This window comes from Aquila chrysaetos, chromosome 20 (assembly GCF_900496995.4).
Source record: "Aquila chrysaetos chrysaetos chromosome 20, bAquChr1.4, whole genome shotgun sequence".
NCBI lineage: Eukaryota > Metazoa > Chordata > Aves > Accipitriformes > Accipitridae > Aquila > Aquila chrysaetos.
Window position 1 is genome coordinate 2,445,304 of NC_044023.1, and position 24,068 is coordinate 2,469,371.

Below are 24,068 nucleotides of genomic sequence, written 5' to 3' on the forward strand. Positions count from 1 at the left end.
CTCCGCTCGCCCGGCCTCCGCGGGTCTGCGCTTCGCTGCTGGCAGCTTTGTCCCTCCTGTGCTTCCAGCGGGGACTCCCTAACCTTTCTGTTACTTTGATCTACTGTCTAATGAACCGAGAACGGAAGATGCGTTTAAGCTGTATTAGCATAACTGAATGCATTCTGCTTAGGCATTCCTCAGTTCGAACTGCTTGCTTGACTTTTTTTTTTTTTCTTTTTTTCCCCCGACTTAGACTCAGTTTAGAAAAAAGACACTTTAAAACTGGAGTAAGATTCTTTAGTTTCCTAATTTTTTCTGAACTGGTACAACTTTGCCATGTAGAAATGGTGTTACTCCAGAGGCAGGGCTTGAGGATTGCACCGTTTCTGGACTCTTTTTATCTACAGTCTAAATGTACACACAAATAACCTGCCCGTGCTAACGGCAGCATGTCTCTTGTCCATTGTTCGTCTGGCCTACGTCAGGCTAAGTAACTTGTGTAGAATTTTTTTTTTTTCCTTCTTAGCCATTAAGTGACATCCATAAATGCAGGGACCTTACCTGGGACAATGAGATCTCAAAACCAGTTGCAGTGGAATTGTTACAGCACAGTGTGCATTCCAGATGCAATTGTAGGTTGTCGTAGGTATGTATGCAAAACCAGAAGGGTCTGTAATGGAGTAAAACTAAGACTCTTCCAAAACCAAAGCCAACTTAAAATATCTGAAAATAGTTTTGTACAAAGCACTTATTTTAAAATGTCTTTTATTTTAATGCTTCTGAAGAACTTGGCTTCAAATGTTGCCTAAAAGATCACTGCATTGTGTAAAACTAAGATATAATTTGAATGGACATGCTTATCCTTTAGGATGTGTCTGCAGTGTTGGTACAGAAGAAAAGATTGAATCAGTGAATGTGAGAGTTAATTTTAGGCAGTTCAGTTAAATCTGTTCAGTGGACACCCATTCAGAATGGAAGTGCCTTTAATTTAGTTTGTCTTAAAGAAAAATTTCTGTAGGTGAACCCTAAGGCTACAATTAATCATAAAAAAAGTATGGATCTGTATGAATGTTCATTAAATGGATGACTGGTTAATAGGGTGAGCAATTTAATCTTAGATTATTAAATCAGAAGTGAACTAGCTTACTTGGGTTGGAGCAGTGGTGCTTTCAGAAATCTGGAATGTGTTTTTTGTACGGTTTGTTGCCATACTTAATATCTTCAGGACTGGACAACTTATTGTGCAACACTGCTGACTAACCTGCTTTGAAAGAAAATCTGGAAGTAGCAGATCTATTTTTTTCCAAAGTAGATGTAAAACTTTATTTTGTTTCAGTTGAATGCCTTTGGTGTTTACCTATAATTTTCCATTTTTTATTCTTTAACAACAACAAAGTTTATTCAAATTATATACGAAGTTACTGCTGTCTCAGGGCCTGAACTTACTACAACTTATTAAAATAACTCATATTTTATAAACCACAAACATGACCCACGGAAATCATTGGTCAGCACTTCTTGGTATGCTAAATCAGCACTAGTTTCTTCTGGGACGTGTACTCCCCTCCTCCCTCTAGTTTATATATTTGGCTCCTTTGCTCTTGGGAAACCAGGAGTTGAGGAAAAAACAAGTTTTCCTTGTTTTCTGTCTTTGAAGACAAATTAAATTGAGATGATGAGAGCTGTTGGTTCTAAAACTACTGTAGGAGATGGGAACCAAAAGCTGGATCGAATTACTATGTATAAATAAGTCTTCAATCGGTTAGTTTCAAATGCAGGAGTCATGTTGATAAATTCACTTTTGTGTTATGGATACAGAATGTTTAAATTATTTTTTTATTTCTAATAAAGTTACGAGAACAAATGAACTAACAACGTCTAGTTCAATACAGGCTTGTATTTGGGTCTCTGATCATCTCTGCTGCAAACATACTGTCTTTCTCTTCCATGACACCCTCAGTCATTCCCTTTGCCACACCTTTGTAATACCTTTAGCAACCCTTGCTTTCCCGTCTTTGCTATTGCCTTACTTAAACACCTTCCAGGTTTTTTTTTTTTTTTTCCCTCCTCCTCTCCCTCTATTATGTTGCTTGTCTACCTTCTTGGCCTGCCAGCTAGGCAAGAGGTTTTTTCTTGGTTTGGTTTTGTCACGTGGTGATGTGCTGCTGCAGCTGGCATGCCAAAGGTTTGTGCTGTGGTGCCCTCACTGATGAAGATGCTGGGAGAGCGAAGGATTCTTCCATGCTTTCACTTCCTATTTCCATAGCCTGTGGGAATATTGTATTCTTGATGCCTCTACCTAACTGTTTAGTTGAAATAAGCTAGTATGTCCACAAGTTGCTGGAGGAGAAGCAGAAGGACAGCTGGGTGGCATGATCACATAAGACCAGTTGCCTAGGGAACAATGATAACATGTTTTTGTGCAGTAGAATTTCCAAAACTTCCATGCAAATTCAGCTTGAAACAAATGAATAATTGAGAAGGGTGATTGTTTTGTAAGAAATAAGTTCCTGGACCATCTTCTAACTTAAAAATGCAGAAATCTAAAGACTGTCTAACTGTGTGAAGAGAAATAGAAGTCAGTGTTCTATTTCGTGTAAAAACATCAAATTGCGTAAGTCAAAATTATCTTTATTTGGGGAAGTAACAAGAATAGACAAAGCAAGATTAAAATTTGTGATTTAACTAAAATTTCAAGCATGGTAATTTAAGCACGATTTTAGTAAGTTTCACATAAGTTTAATTTGTGAATGAGCAGGCGTGTTTATATCTGCATTGTACCAAATTTGATTGATTTTGTGTAATTGCTTATGCAAAACCCTTGAGTATTTTCTGGTAAGAAATATATCCATTGTGTATTGAATAAGGTTGTGGAAACATGTTGTGAGCTCTAACAATTAATTGAAAGAGGAGTTGATACAACACTAGGAAATCAGGTAAAAATGCTAGCTTTATGACAAATTAACGAGGGATTTTAGCAATGAGCGTGCATTAGCTCATGAGTTTTGGGACAGCCTAAAGTAGATACAACTTATTCTGTGTGGGTAATCCAGATATGTATTTAGTGATGTTGCTAGTTTTTCTGAAAAGAAAGTCTGTTTTGGACAAAGTTCTGTGAATAATTCTCAGTGCTCTGTTGGCTCTTGCTGCATACGCTATTTTTTTGTAAACAACGATTTTGCTTTGAAAAGCAGCTGGCGCACATTTATTCCTTTAGTGACTTGAATATTGTGTTTGTACTATAAATGCCATCTGTTTCACACAAAGTTGATTTTATTGCAGCAGTGTGTACTGACCTTTTATGGTTTAATAGAATATGGTCATCTTGTGTACTGAAATGCTGCAATGCATACAGTAGGTGAGGATAAACAAAGCACTGTTCTTGAGTCATTTGTAAATGAGTAAAGCATTTTCTTGGTAGACTTCAGAGCTAAGAATTATAACTGGTAATTAATAAATACAATGTTTACATAAGTGAGTATCCTTTTTTCAGGGTTTTAAGTGACATAGTCAATGTGATTGAGTTATATATTTTCCAGAGGTTTTTGCTTGCTTATGGGGAATGACAGGCTATTTAGAGCTAAGATTTTAATGTAGAAAAACGCTGGATTCGTGTAGAACAATACGGTGGCAAATGCAGGTCATTGGATTTGTTTGCAGTTGCAGGTGTGTCTGTGTTCTGCCATTTCTTCTATGCATGTTCCAAACGTATCCTGCATGCTTGCATAAATGAAGCAGAGCAGTAGCACAGTTAAATCAAAGCTGATTGGTTTTAACTTCAGGCAAAAGAGTTTTAGAATTGCCTTGCAAATAATCTGTGCGTGTGGTGAGTGTATAAGTGACTCTGCCTTGTTTTCTTTGCAGTATCTGAAAATCTGCAAATGGGACCTGTATCTCCAGCTCTTCTGATATAAGCCCCTTTTTATGTTGTTGTTGTTCTCAGTTTCATTGCTCTGTGGAATCATTTCACTTGCTGTGTTGTGGCTCTCTGCAGATGCTGAGTTGATTACGGTAGTGCTGCCTGTTTTCTCTTACTACTGCATTACATTACTTCATTTCAGATTTCAGCTTACGTTGCATACTTGCTATTGGTTTAACCCTAAAATATGTCATTTCTGACAAACAGCTGACAAAAGGGTGTTAATTAATATTGCATTCCAATTGAAATACGTAGTATCGCTTAAGAGCAGTTGAGACATCTTGTATATTTTTAGTTCACAAGCTAGAGGGAGGTTGCTTCACTAACTTGCAGCTGGGTGTGGCATGGGGTTAACCATATTAATTAAAGCTGGCTCAGAGGTTTAGACTTTAAAAAATGGCTCAGAGCCCCCATTATAGTCTTCTGTTACATAATTTTTTTGACTATAGAACAAGATAGAGTTTTGAAAATGAGTGTTTTGGGAACACCTAGCTGCAGAGACTAGCAAGAGGGAGATGCAAGGTAGTGCACAACTAGAAGAAAGGTATCTTTAATGCCTTTGTGCCTTTGCAGGGCTAACATTTAGGTATATATTGAGAAACTTTAATATATGACTAATCTTCCTTTTTCTGTAATATCTTTTATTTTGTTAGTCATTTGCTTCCAGTATATGTCCCTGTCAACTCTATCAGTAATTTCTGCTAGTTTTTGCATATTCCACTTTCTTGTTCTATTCTCAGTCATTTAACAGTGTTTGCTCAAAGTCTGGTCATGCGTTCAATATTTTCTAGAGTGGTCTTTTCAGTCTATTAGTGTACAACAAAAGGCACTCCTCTCTCTTTACTCTCTTACTACTTGTGGAAGAGATGAACTGTGTCTCCCCCACTGCAACAGCTTGTTGGACAAACAAGTAAATTATCCTTCTTTTTTCTTTATTCTATAATTTTCCCTGTGTAGAAGAAACTATGTGCGAGATTTTACATTTCTTGGTGAAACTGAAGGAAGCATGGTGAAACGTATACTCCCTTTTGTTTGCATGAAATTGTAACAGAAATGTAGGAACACAGAGGGATAGTCCTGCAAAGTAATACAGCAAATGTAGGGAGGACCATTAGGCTGGAAGCTTCAATGGTGGCAATGTTGCTGGGAAGAAAAAATACTAGTTAATCATATTTTAAGGGTTTTTAAAAAATTTATTGCAACCCAAAAATGCTAGTTACATTATTCCCAAATGGTTATCATAGAAAGTACAATGTTTTTATAAATTTATTGTAAAAGAAAAAGCAAGGTGGATTTTAACTTCACTTAATGTGGAAAGAGCCTGTAATTACCTTTCTAGCTTCCAGTTGAAAAGGTGTATTTTGAGATACAGTAACAACTTGGGTTTTTTTTAACTTTGTTTTAGAAACTTTGTTCTAAGTGTCACAAAGTTGCTCAGACTTGTAACATAGGATACAACTCAGCTTCAGAGTCTATAAAACCTTTTTTTAGAATTCCAGAAGTTCAGAATTTACCTAGCAATTGTTAGTTTCACGATTGCTGTCAGGTTAATATTTTCCTTATTTTGATAATTTCTGACAGAATTTGAATTCCCTCAGGTCTAATCTGTCTCATAAGCCCATTAAAATAATTATTATCAGTTCTTTATTTGTGCACTGCTTGTTGTAATTTTATGCAGTTTTTTTGTAAAACCTGTATTGTAAAACTTGTGCATTAAGTATGGCAAATGTTGTCTAAACTCTCTACTTTTGAATTTGCATGAGACCTATGTATATTTCTTCATATAGACACACAGTACTGGGGCCACTGTGTGCAAATAAGAAACATATTTTTGATTATGCCAGCACTTTCAAACTTAAGGAGAGTTAAATATGTTGATGATCATTCAGTTTTTCTTAGACTGAGGGGAAAAAATGTAGCAGTAACTGTGCAAGCTAAGTGATGTCCTGCTTTTTTATAGCTTTCTTTTCCCTCCCTATCTCCCTCTCCAATAACTTTTGAAAGCCATGTCCAATCAGTACCAATCCATAGGCATGAGCAGGCAGAAGCCTGTTTGTGGTGTTGAAGATGGGAGGATACTGGTTTCCCTTGTCTCTAATTAGAAAGCTAAGCAATTTCAGTCATCTGTAAGTCAAGCTGCTGGCTAAGGAGCATGAATTTCTTCTAGCAAAACAACATTTCTGTCTCGGTTTGATCACTGGTCTAACAGTTTTAAGCGTTCATATTGTGTCGGTTGTTATCTTTATGTGGAAACATGGAAAAAACCCGATCTAGAGTTCAGGTGCTACGGGGTGGTTGTTCTAGGGTGGTTGGAGTTGAGGGGGTGCATTTGCAGAAATGGGCCAAAACGGGCTCATTGGAGGATGGCACGTGTGTGGCTGTGAGAGAATGTAGTAAGTTAAGTAGCTTCCAGAGTGTGTTGCAGCCAAAAGAAACAACAAAGTGTGCAAGGCTCTAATTTTATGCTGACATTTAACAAAAAATAAACGGTGTTCTGAATTACATCATTCATCTGTGTTAAATGCTTTAGAAGCAAGTATGCAGCTTACACAGGCAATAATAGCATGCTGAAACAAAGTGTTCGTGTCAGAGTGATACAGTGGATTGATTTCAGCTGAAAGTCAGTTCCAGAGCTTACTCTTAGATTTCTCAAACCTTTTAAGTTGACTGTGTAACTTGTTCACTGGCAATCAAGAGGTTATAAAAAGAGAGCCAGCTGATGTTGCAATCTAAGCACTGGCCATATAGTGGAAAGACTCTCCTTTGGCATGTTCACTAGTGCTATTTTTACCTATTCCAGTAAGATCTGCCCTTGTGATGTTAAATTACAGGACAGTACCTGGAATTATTTTGTTTTACAGAACTGCTGTATGCTCTGAAGAAAATTTTCAATAAAATTGTCAGGCAGATTGAGACTAAAATTGTCTTACATTTGAAAATATTTTTTCTTCTGTCACCACAAATAATACTGCTGCTGTAACTGTAAGAGAGTCTTTTTACTTTTGTTTGCATATTTTATGTCTGGCAGAGGTGTGTGGTGGGTTTTTTTGTTGGTTTTTTTTTTTTTTTTTTTCCCCCCTAATTTTGGTTTTCTTTTTATATTAAGTGTTTTGTCTTTGTCAGTTTCTCATGTGGAGACTTTAAATAGGCAATGTGATTTTTAAAGACCAGGAATTAACAGCGTAGCCCAGGAAATAAGTGTAGCAGGATGTTTTTGTCATTATAACTTCTAAAAAGCCTAGTTGATTTTGATTAAATTTCAAGTTGATGGTTCCATCACACAATAGAAAATTAATTTAATATTTTTTTTCTGGGAGCATATTTTCAGCATTGCCAGTGACAAAATGCTGTATCTACCAAACTGATTGTAGTGAAAACTGGAGGAAACAGCGAGAATGCTGTAACAGTATAACACTGGGGTTCAGCTGTATAGAAGTATTACGTATGATATCCCATATGCAGATGTATGACCATCTGAATCACAGTGCTGAAATGTCTAATGTTTGTGATTATCTGATCTTAAATACAATATTGTCCAGGTGTATTTTCTAAAACTGGCAGCACCTAGTTCAAAAGTGACTTGACAACCCTGAAACACAAACCTACCATTTTAAAACTCTGTTTCAAACTCTTGATCTGGGTATTTATACTTGTAGGAGATTTTTTAATTTTTCAAGAGCAATGCTTTGATACTGAAGTATGATCAGTGATCAACTTGTGCGAGTTCAGCATTCCCCTTACAGAAGAACACCTGCTTCCCTTACTCCTTCTCTTGCACTGTGGAGTATCTCAGGTGGATATCCTGCAAGTAGGCAAACTTCCTCCAGTACAGAGTAATTTTCTTCTCCCTTGGCTTTGCCATTGTCTTAGGTGAACAATTCTACTTCTCAAGTTTAATTGAATCTCACATCTGCAATAACAGCTGGTATTTTTGTCAACTCTTTTGCTTCTTAAACCCTCTTTGTTGCCAGTTCTGTTAGCAAATGTTCTTACTGATTTTTGTTTTTCATCTATCTCTTACCTGTCAGGAAAAATATGTGACTTTTTACTCCCTTGCAGCTATTACTTTGGTTGCAGGTAGAAATATTGTACCTGCTGCTTCTTTAACCCATTGCACTTGTTTTATGCTATGCCTTCTCTTCTTGATTTGTATATGAGATTCCTTTTTTTTCTGGCTGATGCTACAATAAAAATGCTTTGGGTTTTCAGTCTGTAAAACCTTTACCCCACCCTGTCAGTTTTCTCTCCTTTTTTTCATCTAACATTATCCATTATACTGACTGGATTAATTGTCTCAAAGTTCGTCCCAGACTCTTTTCAGCTCAGTTTTTAGCTCTTGTTTTCCTCAGAAACTGGTCTTCACAAATCTCTTAACCTCTTAGCTAAATGTGAGGATCATAACTGTATCCTTGCTTTTATCAGTTTGCTAATTGTCAACTTAGCTACTTTTAAAATCAAAAAAACACCACTTCCCCCTCACCCCTTCATGCTTATATTGGTTCCTATGCGGATGTCTTTCTCTGGTCCTCTGCTTATTCTTATGGTTCTTACGGTGTTTTTGATCTTCCCTGTTTTTCTCTGCTTCTGGCCCCCACATACTTTCTGGTCACATCACTTCCCACACCTTATTCCTCAGTAATGTAATCTGTTAAAAAATAAACAAACAAATCACACCTCCTCCCCCTTGATTCAGTGTGGATTTTTTCCTAAATATATCATTATTGCTGACTGGTTGTCTGCTGTTAGAACTAAAGATCTCAGCTTTTCTTCTGGTGTGCAAAAGATGGAATTCCTTCTTCCCTTCTCCCCAGTCTCCCTGCTTATCTTTTCCTGTAATGGAAACCATATTCACAATATTTTGCATTTCACATTCCTAAATGTTTGCTCTAGAGAGGTATGCAAGTTAGTAAGCAGGGTAAATGTACACTTCAGACTGTAAGTAGGTTTTAATTTTAAAATTACTAAGTGGCTCAAGGTGGAGATCCCAAACCATTCTTCTGGTTTCTTTTTATTCTTTGGGAGTTTGCCATCTTGGGTAAAATCATTGCAGCTTCCCCCCCTCTGCCCCTTTCCCCTACCTGCTCTATCTAGGAGAGAGGATACTTGTAACCAAAAGCGAGCTAGCAATACAAGATCTCTTCTTGAATTTTTTTTACATGTACTTTCTTGTATTTCATATAAAGAAAGATATGAGGAACCTGGGACTGTTCAGCCTGGAGAACAGAAAGCTTTGTGGGGGATCGTATCAATGTGTATTTATACACTGGTGGAAGGGAATGAAGAGGACACCAGAATCTTCTCATTAGTGCCCAGTCACAGCCCAAGGGGCAGTAAGCCCAAATTAAAACACATGAATCTCCATCTGAACACAAGAAAACACTTTTTTTTTTTTTTTTTTTACTGTGAGGGTGGTCAAACACTGGAACAGGTTGCACAGAGAGGCTGTGGAGCATGTATCTGTGGGGATGCTCAAAACCCAACTGATGTGGTCTTGGGCAGCCTGCTATAGCTGACCCTGCTTGAGCAGGGAGGTTGAACTAAATGGTTTCAAGAGGTCCCTTCTAGCCTCAGTGACTGTGTTGCATCTTTGCCTACTCTAATCATCTCTGCATGGGATTGTTTTAGGAATTGCTAATTAGGATGGGAACTTTGGATAAGAAAGCATTTTGCCATTTACTATATAGTGAATATTTTTGTGTATTTGACTTGCACTGCTTGCTTTCACTAATCTGAGCTTCCAATCTTTTAATCAAGACTTCTTTGGCTTCCCTAGGAATTCTTCCTCTTACAGTTAATGCTTATATGCAAGACACGGATAGCCTTCAGAAGCTTAGCTTCTTACTACTTCTTTTGTTGTTGTTGTTTTGGACCAAGATTTGTTATAACATTTATGAGTCAGCGAGGTGTTTTTCTGTATAAGTGAGGAACTGGTGTCCGAGAAGAAAGTATTCAACTCATACTTAATTTCTAATTTAGTGAGTTTTTAGCTGTGAAAGATTATTATGATGCTCTTGAATAATTATGAGATTATGTTGAGCTGGGGTAGCATTTGGTTGTCATGCAGTCTGGCCTTGCACAGTGCGTCTCATTACACTGGAATGTTGGATAAAATAATGAAAGGCTAGAACGCCCTGAAAACTATAACAGTAGAAGGATGATAAGTTAGCACTACTATTGATGTAATTCACAAAATAATTTTTTGGTTATTAATTTGATATGTTGGGCATGTGTATAAGTTTTTCTATTAAAATAGTAAATATCTTCTGGTTTTGTGTTACCTTCCACAGATTATGTACTTCATCCTTTTGTTGTAGGACTTTATTCGCTTAAAGGAGAAACTAAAGGTATAAAAAACTTTCTCTGGTTATCTTTCCCTTTGTCCTTACCCTACCCCATTCTTTCTTCTGAGGTCCCTGAGTCTTTCCTGGAGGAAAGGAAACTTATCACAGTCGAGCTCAGTGCTTGTATTGCTTCACTGCTACTAAAATTTGCTTTTTGTTTTTTTTTAAAAATCCCTGAAATTGATATGATACCTACAGTTGTTTCAGTGTTTGCTTTATCAGAAGTATATGTTTACCTTAAGCTCTTACTTTAGTCAGTCTCCATGGATATTTACTTTGCAGGGGGAAAGCCCTTTCCTCAGTTTAGAACTTTAGATCTTGATATTTGCCTCTCTTCTCCAAATAGCATTTGCCTTTCCAGACAACTACAGATCTGTTGTGAATAACCCAGACCTAATGTAAATCAAGTCTGTGACATTATCTTGCAACTGGTGGTCATTTTTGTTTTTTTTTTTTTCTTTTTTTTTTTTTTTTTTTTCTTTTCTGAGCTTGTACCTCTGAAACAAAAAGTCTGTTGTGGTACTTTGTTAAATAAATAAAAACCCACCCAAACCCCTGTAATTTCATAGATGTATTTAGTAAGTTAATGTAAGATAGAGTTAAAACGGAGCATAATTTCTCTTTGGAGACAATCAGGATAGTAAATGTTTGACAGTCTAAATAATTTAGCTTGTATACAATCTGTAATTTCTAATTACATTCAGTTTTTATTTGCCTTTTTATGCAGGCTTTTTTGCAAATACTGGTGCATACGAAATTAGTAGAGCTGTCCAGGCAATTTGTAACTAAAATACTCAAGTAGTATTGCAGAAATGTATGTTCAACTATTCCCAGGTGTACTTTATTTTAAAATATAAGGGAGAACCATTTGTTCTATCTTCTCACAGAAAAATATGTTGAGGCCCCTTCCAAACCTTCCTTAGTGCTATTGCCCCTCTTCCCTGCCGCCCACCCCCTCTCCAATCTGTACATTATTTCCATGCCCAGGCTTTTAGAATTGCAGTATTGACCTCCCGGTGGCATTGCTGGTTCTGGCACAGAGCCCACATTTAATCAACTACATTTATTAGTTTAAAGCTGCCCTGAGTGAATGAAGAGAATACGTAACTCTTGAATTAGCTGGATCACTGCATCCTATTCTGTCTAACTGTACAGATAATCTAGCTGGTATTTTGCAACAGTATTTTAACAGTAACTGTGGTATGTCTGAACTGTACAGTTAGCCTGCGTAACTAGCGTCTCCCATCAGTTACTTGAATAACCTAATCTCAGTCAGTGGTCCTTTTCAGCAAAACTGAGGTTGGTTTAAAGACTGGTATGTTCTCAGTGGTGGTGTCCTCAGTGTTGCTTCACTTACTACATGCAACTGAGGGAGGACAGAGCCAGTAATTCTTTGTGCTGAGATTCCCAGTCACTTTTGTTTAATCCTTGAGAACTTGTGTGGGAAGGGCATTTGGTAGATTGCTGACATTTGAGTAACTTTTTTATCCTTGCTGTAAAGTGGATGAGTTCCAGGCAACTGTAAACACAGTTTGGGGCTTTCAGCTGTACTTGAAACAATTCAAGCATGAACAAGTTCAGAATGCAAATAGGCACGTGTCTGAGAATGTATGTACAGTTGATTGAAAGGCTTGGGGAAAAAAAATGCTTGTCCAAAGTGTCTTGTCTGTGTAATGTCAATACACATGTAAACTCATAGCCCCACTTCTGCAATCCAAGGTCTGTTTTAAAGATCTATCTTTCTTAATCTTTCTGTGGAGGATTCTGCTGTGAAGAATTTAATATTATGGTGAAGAAACAAGAAGTCTAAGCGTGACAAGAGTGTCATATAATGTGATTCTGATATAATCAGATATAAGAAAGCAGTGTTCAGTATGCTTTTTATTTCTACTAATGCATTTGAGTTTACCAAATTAAAAAATGAGAACATCTTAAATATCACTTCAGCTTTAATAGTCTTCATAATGTTAAGAGAACACATTTAAAACATTGAGTAACCACCTCTCAATATTTATCAATTTTGATTATAAGATAAAAATTATAAATTATTATACTAAAAAAAAGTGGAGCTTTTACTGCATGACATACTTCTGGTGCTTTGTTAGCAAAACTTGTACAAAATGTACGTGCAAAATTTGTGTACTTTCCTTGCTTGCCTTTTCCTTTCATAGCTGTTTTTGCAATTTTATAAAGTATTTTGTGAATCTATATAAACTCAGCAGCAGAACTTAACTAAAATTTTAAAAAATTCTTATTGAGTGCTTGGAAACACCTGCTGCATTTTTCTTTTTAGCTGGGATTGCTTTATTTGCTTTGGGAAAGGGAAGGATTTAGATTCTATATCCCTTTGTGCTCTTTTAGATACAAGCAGAGTGTTCAGTGCTCCTTTTTCTCTAATGAAGGAATTCAGGTTTTGTAGGGAAACTTACAGAGCTCCGCATTTGAACTTGACAGAAATTTCATGTGGAAAGAAATGGGTGACTGACATGGGAATGATCTGTGTGGAGGACAAACCAAAGAGATCTTCCAAAAAATTGGTTAGGAAAAGTAGCCTGGAGCTGTTCTAATCAACAGGGAAGAGCAGGCACAGAGCAGCCAAAGATGCAGGTAGTTTTGGTCACAAATACCTACTAACCAAAGCCCAAAGTACAGCCTACTACAGCCAAGTAGTATATAAACCAAGACTTGGTTTATGCTTACAAACCAAAGTTTTACTCTGGAAGTTAAATACAAAGACATGTTAATCTTGCAAAGGATTAATCAATCTGAAAGCATGTCAGACTGATAGTTGTATTGCTTGTGCCCTCCTTACTGTGAAGCCCCATTGTTGGAAAACCAATGTTATTTTTTTCCTTAAATACTTCTAAGTTACGTTAGCAGCATAATGGCTGAAGTAATGACTAAGAAATTAATGGTTCAGAGCAATAGAGAAAAAGATGAGAAAAGATACTTCCAAGATCAGAACAACTGAGGCAGAAATTATGTGTGTAATCTTTAAGTATTGGTTGGTTTTTTGTGTGTTGGGGTTTGTTTTTTTTTCCCCCTGAACAATAACATTTCCCCTTGTTAATTTTTAATTTTTTTTTTTTTTTTTTTTTTTTTTTTTTTTTTTGTCAGTTCTATTAGGGGGGAGCTTGCTTTTTGGCATTGATCTCTTAAAATGAAGGACATTCAAAGGAAAAACACCAACCTTGCAGATGTATGAGAGATCTGCTTGGGTTGTTAGACTGATCCTAACTCATGCCCTGCATTTATGTTTACATGGATCACAGCTTTATTTATTAATATAGGAATGGGTCCATATTTATTTTCTACTGCTATGAAAAGATACTTTTAAAAAACACTGCTATATATCACAATAGATATTTGGTTGGTGTGGGTTTCTTTTTTTCGCCAGACAACTGGTCACCCATGCAATATTAAATCAATTGAGAATTACTGTATGGGAGGGAAGCTGAGAAAAGACGAGTTAAATGTATCATTGATCTTTTTGTGTCAAGGATGAAAACTTTTCTTATAAGCAACTTTTAAAGCATGTATTTTCTAACAAAAGTGTTCACTTTGAAATGGATTCTGGGTTTTGTTCTGTGGTGTTTTGCCTTTGTATATATATCTCATTAAACATGAGTGTGGCTTTTAATTGTTCATGTGGATAAAAATGGCACCGTGTGTGTGTTGGGAGGGGGAACTGTATTTACATTTTCTTTAAAAGCTTCTGGTGTTTGTTTCAGAAATAAAGGAAAGGGCAAGGCATGTAAACTCTATACTGAGAGGAGTTTAGCTTTGTATCCTGTGAACTTTAAGGCTTCTTCATTACCAGTTTCAGCATTCCTTAGGGCGACCAACTAACATTTTTAGCAGTTTGGACTAAACACTTTTTGCTAGTCATGGAAAAAGTTAAAGTAACTTAAAGTATCTTTCAGATATGAATGAATGATATGAGTGTATGATCTGAGTGGATATGAGTGAATGATCACTAGGCATTTGTTACTGTCAGCTGTGCACATTGCATGGCTGTTTTGTGCATTTAGTTTTGATGCTTGTTCAAATGACTAATTATCAAAACCTGTAATCTATGCAAAAAGTACTAATGAAAAGTGCAATCTTGGTCACAATGTGCAGTATATCTGTGGGAGGTGGAGGAATAGTATGAGTGTTTGGTTTTTTTTTTTCTGCTCAGATTGAATTTTAATATGAAAAGAATCAGTATCAGTTTCCTAGCAGTACTGGATCTACAAGGGCACTGATGTACTTTAACATCTTAAAATATACTTTGAATGCTGCTTTTGCAGTTTTTCAGTTGTAGACAGGCTCTTTGAAGTCATTTTCATGAAAGTGAGGAGTTGCAGGAAGAAAAATTTTAAAGAAAAATTTTAGAAAGATGCATGAAAATATTCAGCTGGCAATGGATTATTTGAGCATGGCATAAACATAAATCTAATAACTGGTAATGATTATGTTTCAGAAACATGCTTGTAACTCATTTAAAGGAAGAAAAGCTAGTTTTTCTGGAATAGACAAACTAAGAATTATGTATTTATGAAGGCATCATTGTAAAATCTTCCCTCCTTTATTTTAAATTAAATTTCTCTTTAGAACATATTAGACATCTTTTCACTGGAGTGAATTGGTGGGGATCTTGGGAGAGTTAGAGAAAACAAATTTAGTTTCAGTAAAAATGGCTTTCATCAGATACTGGTTGGAGCAAAAGACCCAAAATGAATGAACAAATCAATGCTAGGGCACAGGCTACAGGACACTGAAAGGTAAGCTATGCTATGCACTTGTCTTACCTGTTAAGGTAGCCAGAAGGTGGACACACTAACCTGTGTCCTGTGAAACAGTGTGTCTGTTGTCTTCTGCTGTTGTGCTTAGTTCTGTGTTCCATGTACTACCTAGAAATCATGTGTGTAAGTGCAATATTAAGTTGTGTGATTATATATGTATTTATATTTTTTTTTGTCAGTTCAAAGCTGGTCAAGTAGTTGCAATGCTAATTCTCTTGCCTCATATCTATGTATGCAGTGAGCTGTTTGAGTTCAAAGTGGATGTTTTTGTATATATTCATATAATTTTTTAAGATAGCGTTCTTTACACTAGAGGGCAGGGGAAAGTGTAATTTCTTTGTAAATTACTTCTTAAGAAGCAGCTTTTATGACTGTCTGTATTCTTCCATGATAATAATTTGGAAAAGGAACAGTGACTAGGTTTGAGAAGTGAACATGTCCAGTGGCTGCCCATGCCGTATCAGAATTGAAGTGTTCTTGACTAGACTCTTCTTGGTCTGATCGAAGAGGTATTTCTGAGGACCTGGAGCCTCCTGTCATCCCACATGAGGGTTGTCTCTGAATAGTTGCAAAAGTCAGCAGCAGGACAATTGATTACTGCTGTTTCTTCAGCAAGCTCCACTGTACCACCTGCATGCCCTTGTACCTTCGATGCTAAGAGCAGGTTTAGCAACTTCTCATCACGGATTTCCTGTCTCTCCCCAGGAAACTGCAAATACCTTTCAAACTTCCCTTTCTTCTCCGTTAGCCTTCCGCGCCTAGGCCACTCACAGGTTTTTGTCTGCTCCAGGCCAGATTGGAGCTAAGTTCTCATCTTCTCCCTTCAGTGGTGGCTCCTTCTTGAGGTGTGTGAGTAGAACCCATAGCCTTCAGTTTAAGCAGGAAGGAGGGCCAAGGATGGCATGTTTTAAATTTGCCTGCTGAGATGAGGAGGTACTTTCATTTTCTAGAAAAAGAGCTCTCAACATCTGTGAGCAAACCCAAGCTGCCAGGGTCACAGTCATCATCAGCTGCAGCCAAAAAGATGGCAAAAATGCACTGATGAAGCATGGTGGCAAGAGAGAGCAGGGCATTGCTGGAAGAGAGGATTACACCAAACATACACAGTCCTGAGAATATCCAGCATTTATTGAGGCAAAGATCCTAGGAAAGAAAAGGATGGAAATGCATAGTCAAAGATACAACTGACATTTGTATTGTACAGAAGGCTGATAGGAGTTGCTGTCTTTTTGTTTTTCTGACTCTGTGTACAACAACCTCAAAATGTGTTTGTGATCTTCTCTAGTAGGCTGTTCTACAGTATACAGTAGGCCTTCCATATTCAGATGAGAGAACACTGTTAGGTGAGGGAAGTACCTTTTTTGGTATGAAACTTCACTTTTGTCAAGGTGCAAGTTTGAATTTTTTGTCATTTCCTGTTTTCTCTTGAATTTTTCAAGAAGTGTTGGCCGCTTGTCAAAATACTAAATATAAAGGCTGTAATGTTAACGGTGTTGTCAACTTATGTCAGCAGTGACAACAAGGAGGTTTTGGTGGTTGCCTCGGTCTTCCTTCTCTCAGCTTAGTAGAGAAATCCAGTTGAGCTCCTCTTCTTGTTTTGTCTCATGTATTACCTAGAAGAGTGAAATAAAGTAGGGTTCCTTAGTGGGTAAGTTAAGAGGAGGAAAGAGAACAAGCTGTCTGAGTTTCATCTTACCCCTCTTATCTAACAGTTTATCTCCACTCTGTTTTTACTGTTACTGTCTAACTGGTTACTTTTTTGGCTGTCCATATGCATAATACGGTTGTTGCAACTGTATGTAACTTCTTTTTCACCTTTCTGATTCCTGTCAGTAGGGCAATGCATATGAATTGCGAGATTGTTGTGCTTGTAGTTGCTTGTGCATGATGAACTTGGTTGTATTCCTGAATTTTAACTCCCTTCTTCCCTCCTTTTTTCAGAGTGTCTCTGTGTCTTCCCATTACTTGTTCCCTTTTTACATCAAATGTAAGATTGTTGTAATTTATGTGCCATAGATTAAAAAAAAAAAAAAATTCCAAGTATCTAAATCCTATTAGATTTCGATTGGGTATTGAGTTATAAATTTTACTGACATTTAAATATTTTGAACCTTTGAACAACTGGACCTGCACAACTGATGGCACTGATGCAGGAGTGACAATGATTGGCAGGAGGGAAGGAGAGGATATGTATATTGTCATTGTATATGTTGTCAGTGAAAGAAATGTTCATGAACTGACCGAAAGATCCCTTTATAGCAGAGAGTGTAAGAGGCCTAGAGTTCTTTTGCTGCAGTTCGCATATAAACCAAACCTTTAAGTTTTGTTTTTATGTTTCCTTTCTAGCTCCTAGTCAGATCTGGATTTAGGTCTGTAGCAATGTTAAGTACTTCTAAATTTAGCTAAGGCTTTCTGGAGTTGTGCTGTGAGTGAAAACACTCTGAAATTCAAAGTTTATCCTTCTGGGCATCCCAAAATGGACACTTAACACTAGTGTAGATCTTTTTTTCCATGAATTCCATTACTTTAGCTCTTCAACTGTAACAAATACCATCTCCTTTTCTCTGACATAAGCATGTGAATGTTTGGGATAAATGGGGTCTTTTTTTTTTTTTTTTTTTTTTTTTTTTTTTTTGCATGGGCGCTACACAAAAGGGCATAAGGAAATGAATTGGAGGGTTCAAATAATTTGCAACAGAGGAGGTACAGGACCACACATGAAATGAGACTTTAATAGATACTGATAGGTGTTCAGTGAAGGAGCATTTGGTATTATGTACTGAATTAAGTTAGTGATTTCAGCGGAACAAAGTAGGTCTTTCAGTGTAAGTCTTTCCTGTACCATAAGGGGACAGAATTAGGATTGCTAGGAAGACCTTTATTTTGGCATTTCCTGACTGATTTGCTTTTTGACTTTGCAGCTTTAGTATGACTTTTTTTACCTTTCTTAGAGGTGATGAGGAATATAGGTGGTGTGCACAACCACTGAAGATTAATTTGGAAACAGTCTACTAACATGGCAAAAGATGTGCACTTGCACTGTGTAGTTCTGAACATCAGTTTCTCAGATGTTTGTAGAATGATGCAGTTTTATGGAGGAAATAAACTACTGTGCTTATTTTCAATGATTTGTGGTTTTTTTTTTTTTTTTTTTTTTTTTTTTGAAAGCTTGGTAATGAACCTGGCTACTTGGAAATTTAGCAAGGAGTACATCTCACTTTTCAAAACTGTTTTAGACTTTGTTTTTGCTTAGTTTTGAACAAGATACATTTGGAATATAATTTGGAGTTCAAGCTGCATTGAAGTGGTGATAGCTGGGGAAAAAAAAAATACACTGATACCTTTTTCTTTGTCCCTGAGTGTGCAAAAGTAGTACTGTGTGCTGATTTGGAAGTATGCAGGGAGTTGTTCTTGTCCCTGCAATGGGAGAGGTTTATGCTGAAATGTAACTGAGCATAGTGTGTGGGGATTTAAAATTCCTTTTGCTGTTTCATACTGTGTAAATTGTGACGCCATTAAAATGTTATGTATTTTGTTGTATTCTAACAGTATTAAACTTGCTACCCTTTAAAAAAAAACAAACCCAAACAAACCAACAACCAAACCAAAGCCCCCAAATCACTGATAAAAATGGAATTTCTTCAATGAATGCTTTGTATTATAATTCCTGATGGGCCTCTTTTTCATAACAGTACAGTCTGCTAATGTTTGCATGCTGTATCTGACTTACAGGACTATTCTTTTGGCCTGCAGCTAGCATCTAGCCACCTTTGTGAAGGCCTGTCAGGCACTGATTATCTAAATTAACATGATGGTAAACTGCTCCTGTGACACCAGAGACGCAGTGAGAGGAATTATGCTTTTATTACTGATGATCTGTTTAAGTGCAGAAAGTCAAATGCTTTCAAGACTCAGGCTAATTTTGCAGATGTGGGTGAACTGTACCCTGTATGTGTAGGTTGATCATGTCACAAGGGAGAAGGCAATGCAGTTTTCAGATGCTTTCAATAGAGGCTGTGAGGTCTGTCGTCTCAGGAAGAGAGCATACCACTTTACAGTGAAGGATGTTGTGATTTTCCCTGACTCTCTCAATTTTTGTTTCTTAGACCGCATCAATGGAGCACATTCAGGGAGCTTGGAAGACTATCAGTAATGGTTTTGGGACTCAAGGATTCTGTCTTTGATGGCCCAAACTGTATTTCACCTACTATCGTTCAGCAGTTTGGTTATCAACGCCGAGCATCTGATGATGGCAAAATATCAGATACTTCCAAAACTAGTAATACTATTCGTGTTTTCTTGCCCAACAAGCAACGCACGGTGGTAAGTCTACATTACCTTAATGAAAGAAAGGTCATACTGTTGCCATTGCTAACACTATGACTGTATCTGGTAAGAGAAATGCCAAGCTTCACAAAAGGTCTTACTGTGATTAAGTGTGTTGTTATCAGTTTGTTAATTCTAGAGGACATATTTTGAAAGCAGTGTATCTGTATTTTCAGAACCTGTATTTCTCTACCTCAGTGCTGTATTTTTCCAATATACATGAGCAAGATACTTTGCTTACATATTGAGCATTAAAAGACAGTAGGTGGCTGACCTAAACAATGATGCCTGTATGAAGTACCTGAAACTTGAATTAAAACATGAAGTAAAACATGTAGTCATTTCTGTCACCATTTTCTTCACTTGGATGCCCACAGTGAAGTACGGTAGTTAAAGCTGAAGTGAAACTTCTTGAGGGAATGCTTCTACTAGATTTCTTGGAGCTGAGTGTACTAATAATAGTCTTACGCAAAGTTCCCTGGAATCTAAATTAAGCCTTTTTCTATACTTAAGGTACCTCCATTTGCCTGCATTTCTGTTACTTTTACAGGCTGTCTACTTGTATGAGTGCTGTATAAAATCCTGTTTCCTAGAAACTTAGTAATTGTAAGAAATTGAAAAGTTTATAAAACGGCTTCGAAACTTTCTTTGCATATGTACACTATAGTTATGTATACGGCAGAAAATGTGCCTGCCTCTGACAGGTTGGCTTAACGTGTGGTGAATTAAATTGGAAGGCACAGCAGTCTGTTGTTATATCATACAAGTAATTTTTATTTATCTATGTATTAACTTGAAAAGTGAACGGCTGTGCAGTTTTACTGGAACTTTTAAAGAAAAGGAGAAAAATATGACCACCCCCCCAAAAAAAAAAAAACAAAAAAAACCAAACAAAACAAACCCAACCCAAAAACGTTTAAACAAATTCTGCAGTCACTGACTACATTTGTTTTGGTTACAGGTAAATGTGCGAAATGGGATGACCTTACATGACTGTCTTATGAAGGCACTTAAAGTAAGAGGTCTGCAGCCAGAATGCTGTGCAGTTTTTCGACTTCTTGCTGAACCAAAAGGGTAAGAGTCTGGAATGTTATATGTGAAACTTTCAACTAGAGAATGTAAAAATCTTCTTTTTAGAATAGCAGCAATAATAATTTCTTCCTCTCTCTTGCTAGTTTCTTTTAAAAGCACAATTTGATTGTGAACACTTCCATATTGCTTTCTTTACCTTCCTCTAGGGCAACTCCTTCAGCTTCCTGGGTATGAAAAAATTTATTTTTGTTTTAAAGCTAAATATTAAAAATGCTCAAAATTGAGGGGTATACTCAAGTGCTTGTAGCATCTTACAGAGGCTTTTGTCATACTCTAGATGAAATGATGTGATATGCCTTCATATTTGAGGTGCATTTCTCCTTTGCATTTGTAGTTGGTAAACTTCAGTGCTAGTGATTCTTAGCCAAATTAAATGAACGTCTCCTCTGTGTGCTCAGTTTTAAGGCTCTACATTCCTCTACAACTTTTCAATGTTTGGATTTAAATCTCACTTCAGATATTCCTTATTTTTTGTAGGACCGGGGATGCTGCTATTAAATACCAAATGATTCTTTTACAAGCTGAGGGAGTGAAGGTATCTCATGGAGTTAATACATTTAACTTCACACCTCGTAAGGCTTGGGCTTAATGCTCCTTTAAGCCTCAATCATGAGGCAGTCATTTGTGGGTTTACATCTCTATGTAACTGAGTCCATTCTGGGGTCACCAGTAACTTTAGTGCTGAAGCACGTAATATGGCTTTCATGTTGCTAAGTCTCCCATTCATAATTTCTTATGTTTTGTTTATAAAGGTATTTCTGTGACTCCATTACAGCTTCTAGGTGTCTTATTTCAAATAATCTATATATCTAAATGACTTACATGTTAAAAAATAAACAGAAAAAGAGGTGAATTTCTTTGTTTTCAAAGTTGCTTCTAATTTTTTAAGTGAAAGACACTGCAGTATAGCTCACTAAGAGGCTTTTTTGTATTTGTTTTCAGTTTGCTCAAGAAAACTCACAAAACATAGATCATTGATTAGGCCAGACTTCTTACCTCCTAATTCATTTTGTTGTCCCCATTTTCTCTTTCTTTCAGAAAAAAAGTGCGTTTGGATTGGAATACAGATGCTGCCTCCTTGATTGGAGAGGAACTGCAAGTGGACTTCCTTGATCATGTTCCACTCACTACACACAATTTTGTAAGCTTTTCCTCTTCTGTATTTTGATGTAAATTGTATCAATTGAACCACATGTTCAGTCAAAGAATGCTTTAGGCATTAGGTACCTTTTGGCTTTCTGAACACAGTGGGGAGGTTTTGAAGTGATTTTATATAAATATATATTTCTGTAACTGTGATGTTAAGATATCATGTCTTTAAAGTCCAGAACTGGGAGGTAACTTGTATTTTCAGTCTCTGGCTCATCAGTCAAAAAAGGCTGTATAAGTTCGGCAGCTTCATTGGACTGTTGGTAACTGTACTGAATGTACAGGGGTGCTGTTAATTCTGCAAGGTCATGACATTTTTTTGTGAACTAATGCTGCCTTGTAATTTGACAGAATGTTTTTTGGGGGGATGAAAGACTTTAGATTTGTAGTTCCTTCTCAAAAATGGATTATTTGCTCAGTATAGAGCAAATAAATAGAGCTTTTTTTTTTTTTTTTTTTAAACAAACTGATAATGCCTAATTCTAACAGTTTCACTGTGCATTATTTTGTTCTCCCTGGGAAGGAACTCTATTCCTATATTCTAGCCTTTTTGTTGTTTTGTCCCGGAAATATATTGCGCCAAGTGGCAAAACTAAAGGATTATCATTTACCTCCATTAGAAAGGTTAGGATTGATTTACAAAAACTGAAAGTAGCTTTGCTTCTACTTTACATTTTTAGAAAACTACAAGTAAAATCATCTGCAGTTGATCACCAGGAAACTAGTATTTTTCTCCAGATCTGGAAGAAGCTCAAACTTCAAGTCTTCCTCCACAGTATGCTCTGGAGGAAGAAACCCTTTAGTTCTTTTAAATCTTTCTTTGTATTTCAGAAGCTTTAAAAAAAGTTAGGCCATTTAAAAAAGTAGAATTTCCTTAAACTATTTTATTTACTAAGGAATTTATTTCTTATACAAGGAGTATTAGTTAGTTGTAAGCACACAACAAGCATTTTGACTAATAAAAAAACCAAGGTGGTTCTTACGATCTGATCCTCCTTCACCTCCTTGGTTATACTAAAACCAAACCAAAAACCCAATTCTTGGCCCACCGAACTGTCACCTTACTGAGCACAAAATAGTGATTTTGAATGTGACAGAACACTTTTCCTTTTCTTTCTTTCTTTCCTTTTTTCTTTCCTTTTTTCTTTCCTTTTTTCTTTCCTTTTTTCTTTCCTTTTTTCTTTCCTTTTTTCTTTCCTTTTTTCTTTCCTTTTTTTCTTTCCTTTTTTCTTTTTTTTCTTCCTTTTTCTTTCCTTTTTTCTTTCCTTTTTTCTTTCCTTTTTTCTTTCCTTTTTTCTTTCCTTTTTTCTTTCCTTTTTTCTTTCCTTTTTTCTTTCCTTTTTTCTTTCCTTTTTTCTTTCCTTTTTTCTTTCCTTTTTTCTTTCCTTTTTTCTTTCCTTTTTTCTTTCCTTTTTTCTTTCCTTTTTTCTTTCCTTTTTTCTTTCCTTTTTTCTTTCCTTTTTTCTTTTTTTCTTTCCTTTTTTCTTTCCTTTTTTTTTTCTTTTTTTTTTCTTTTTTTCTTTCTTTCCTTTTTTCTTTCCTTTTTTCTTTCCTTTTTTCTTTCCTTTTTCTTTCCTTTTTTCTTTCCTTTTTTCTTTCTCTTTCCTTTTTTCTTTCCTTTTTTTCTTTCCTTTTTTCTTTCCTTTTTTCTTTCCTTTTTTCTTCTTCTTTCCTTTTTCTTTCCTTTTTCTTTCTTCCTTTTTTCTTTCCTTTTTTCTTTCCTTTTTTCTTTCCTTTTTTCTTTCCTTTTTTCTTTCCTTTTTTCTTTCCTTTTTTCTTTCCTTTTTTCTTTCCTTTTTTCTTTCCTTTTTTCTTTCCTTTTTTCTTTCCTTTTTTCTTTCCTTTTTTCTTTCCTTTTTTCTTTCCTTTTTCTTTCCTTTTTTCTTTCCTTTTTTCTTTCCTTTTTTCTTTCCTTTTTTCTTTCCTTTTTTCTTTCCTTTTTTCTTTCCTTTTTTCTTTCCTTAAAAATAAATTAAAAAATCAGGTAAACAAAGCTCTAAATGTTTGTAAGCTTTCCAGGTTTCCAACCAAACTGGAAATACATGCAAGAATACTCAAGTGTGGTTTTAAGTTCAGTAGCACTTTGGGGGCACTGATAACATTTTAACATGGTATTTATTTATGTCAAGCTCTGAAGATGTTCACCTCAGCTAATGAAGAGAAGCTAGTAGCTTGGATTAATCATTTAATGTGTTTTCTAGGCTCGGAAGACATTTCTAAAGCTTGCTTTCTGTGACATCTGCCAGAAGTTCCTGCTAAATGGGTTTCGGTGTCAGACATGTGGTTATAAATTCCACGAACACTGCAGCACTAAAGTTCCAACCATGTGTGTTGACTGGAGCAATATCAGGCAACTCTTGTAAGGACTGTTCCTTTTTAATAGCAACAGTAATTCTCCGTGACAGACAAGCATCATTTGTTTGTTTTTTGTTTTGTTTTGTTTTTTTTTAATATCTTATAATAGAGATAAAT

At 36.2% G+C, this 24,068-nt stretch overlaps 2 protein-coding genes across 8 annotated transcripts in view; one reads left to right on the top strand and one right to left on the bottom strand.

Annotated features, from left to right (window-relative positions):
* Positions 1 to 24,068, top strand: part of RAF1 (Raf-1 proto-oncogene, serine/threonine kinase) — an 81,279-nt gene that overhangs the window by 35,200 nt on the left and 22,011 nt on the right. For 6 of the 7 annotated variants that reach the window (XM_030043423.2, XM_030043420.2, XM_030043422.2 and 3 more), the window contains 4 exons: positions 19,136 to 19,352; positions 20,317 to 20,429; positions 21,486 to 21,588; positions 23,798 to 23,955. In XM_030043423.2, the coding sequence (XP_029899283.1) occupies positions 19,136 to 19,352; positions 20,317 to 20,429; positions 21,486 to 21,588; positions 23,798 to 23,955 (591 nt within the window). Of the gene's footprint in view, positions 1 to 283; positions 629 to 19,135; positions 19,353 to 20,316; positions 20,430 to 21,485; positions 21,589 to 23,797; positions 23,956 to 24,068 lie in introns of those variants that run through there. The other variant, XM_041118646.1, reaches the window with a different exon arrangement.
* The window catches only part of MKRN2 (makorin ring finger protein 2), a 43,478-nt gene continuing 36,035 nt past the window's right edge, over positions 16,626 to 24,068 (bottom strand). The window contains exon 9 of the mRNA XM_030043434.2: positions 16,626 to 16,642. The gene's annotated coding sequence lies outside the window, so the exon portion shown is untranslated. The remainder of the gene's footprint in view (positions 16,643 to 24,068) is intronic.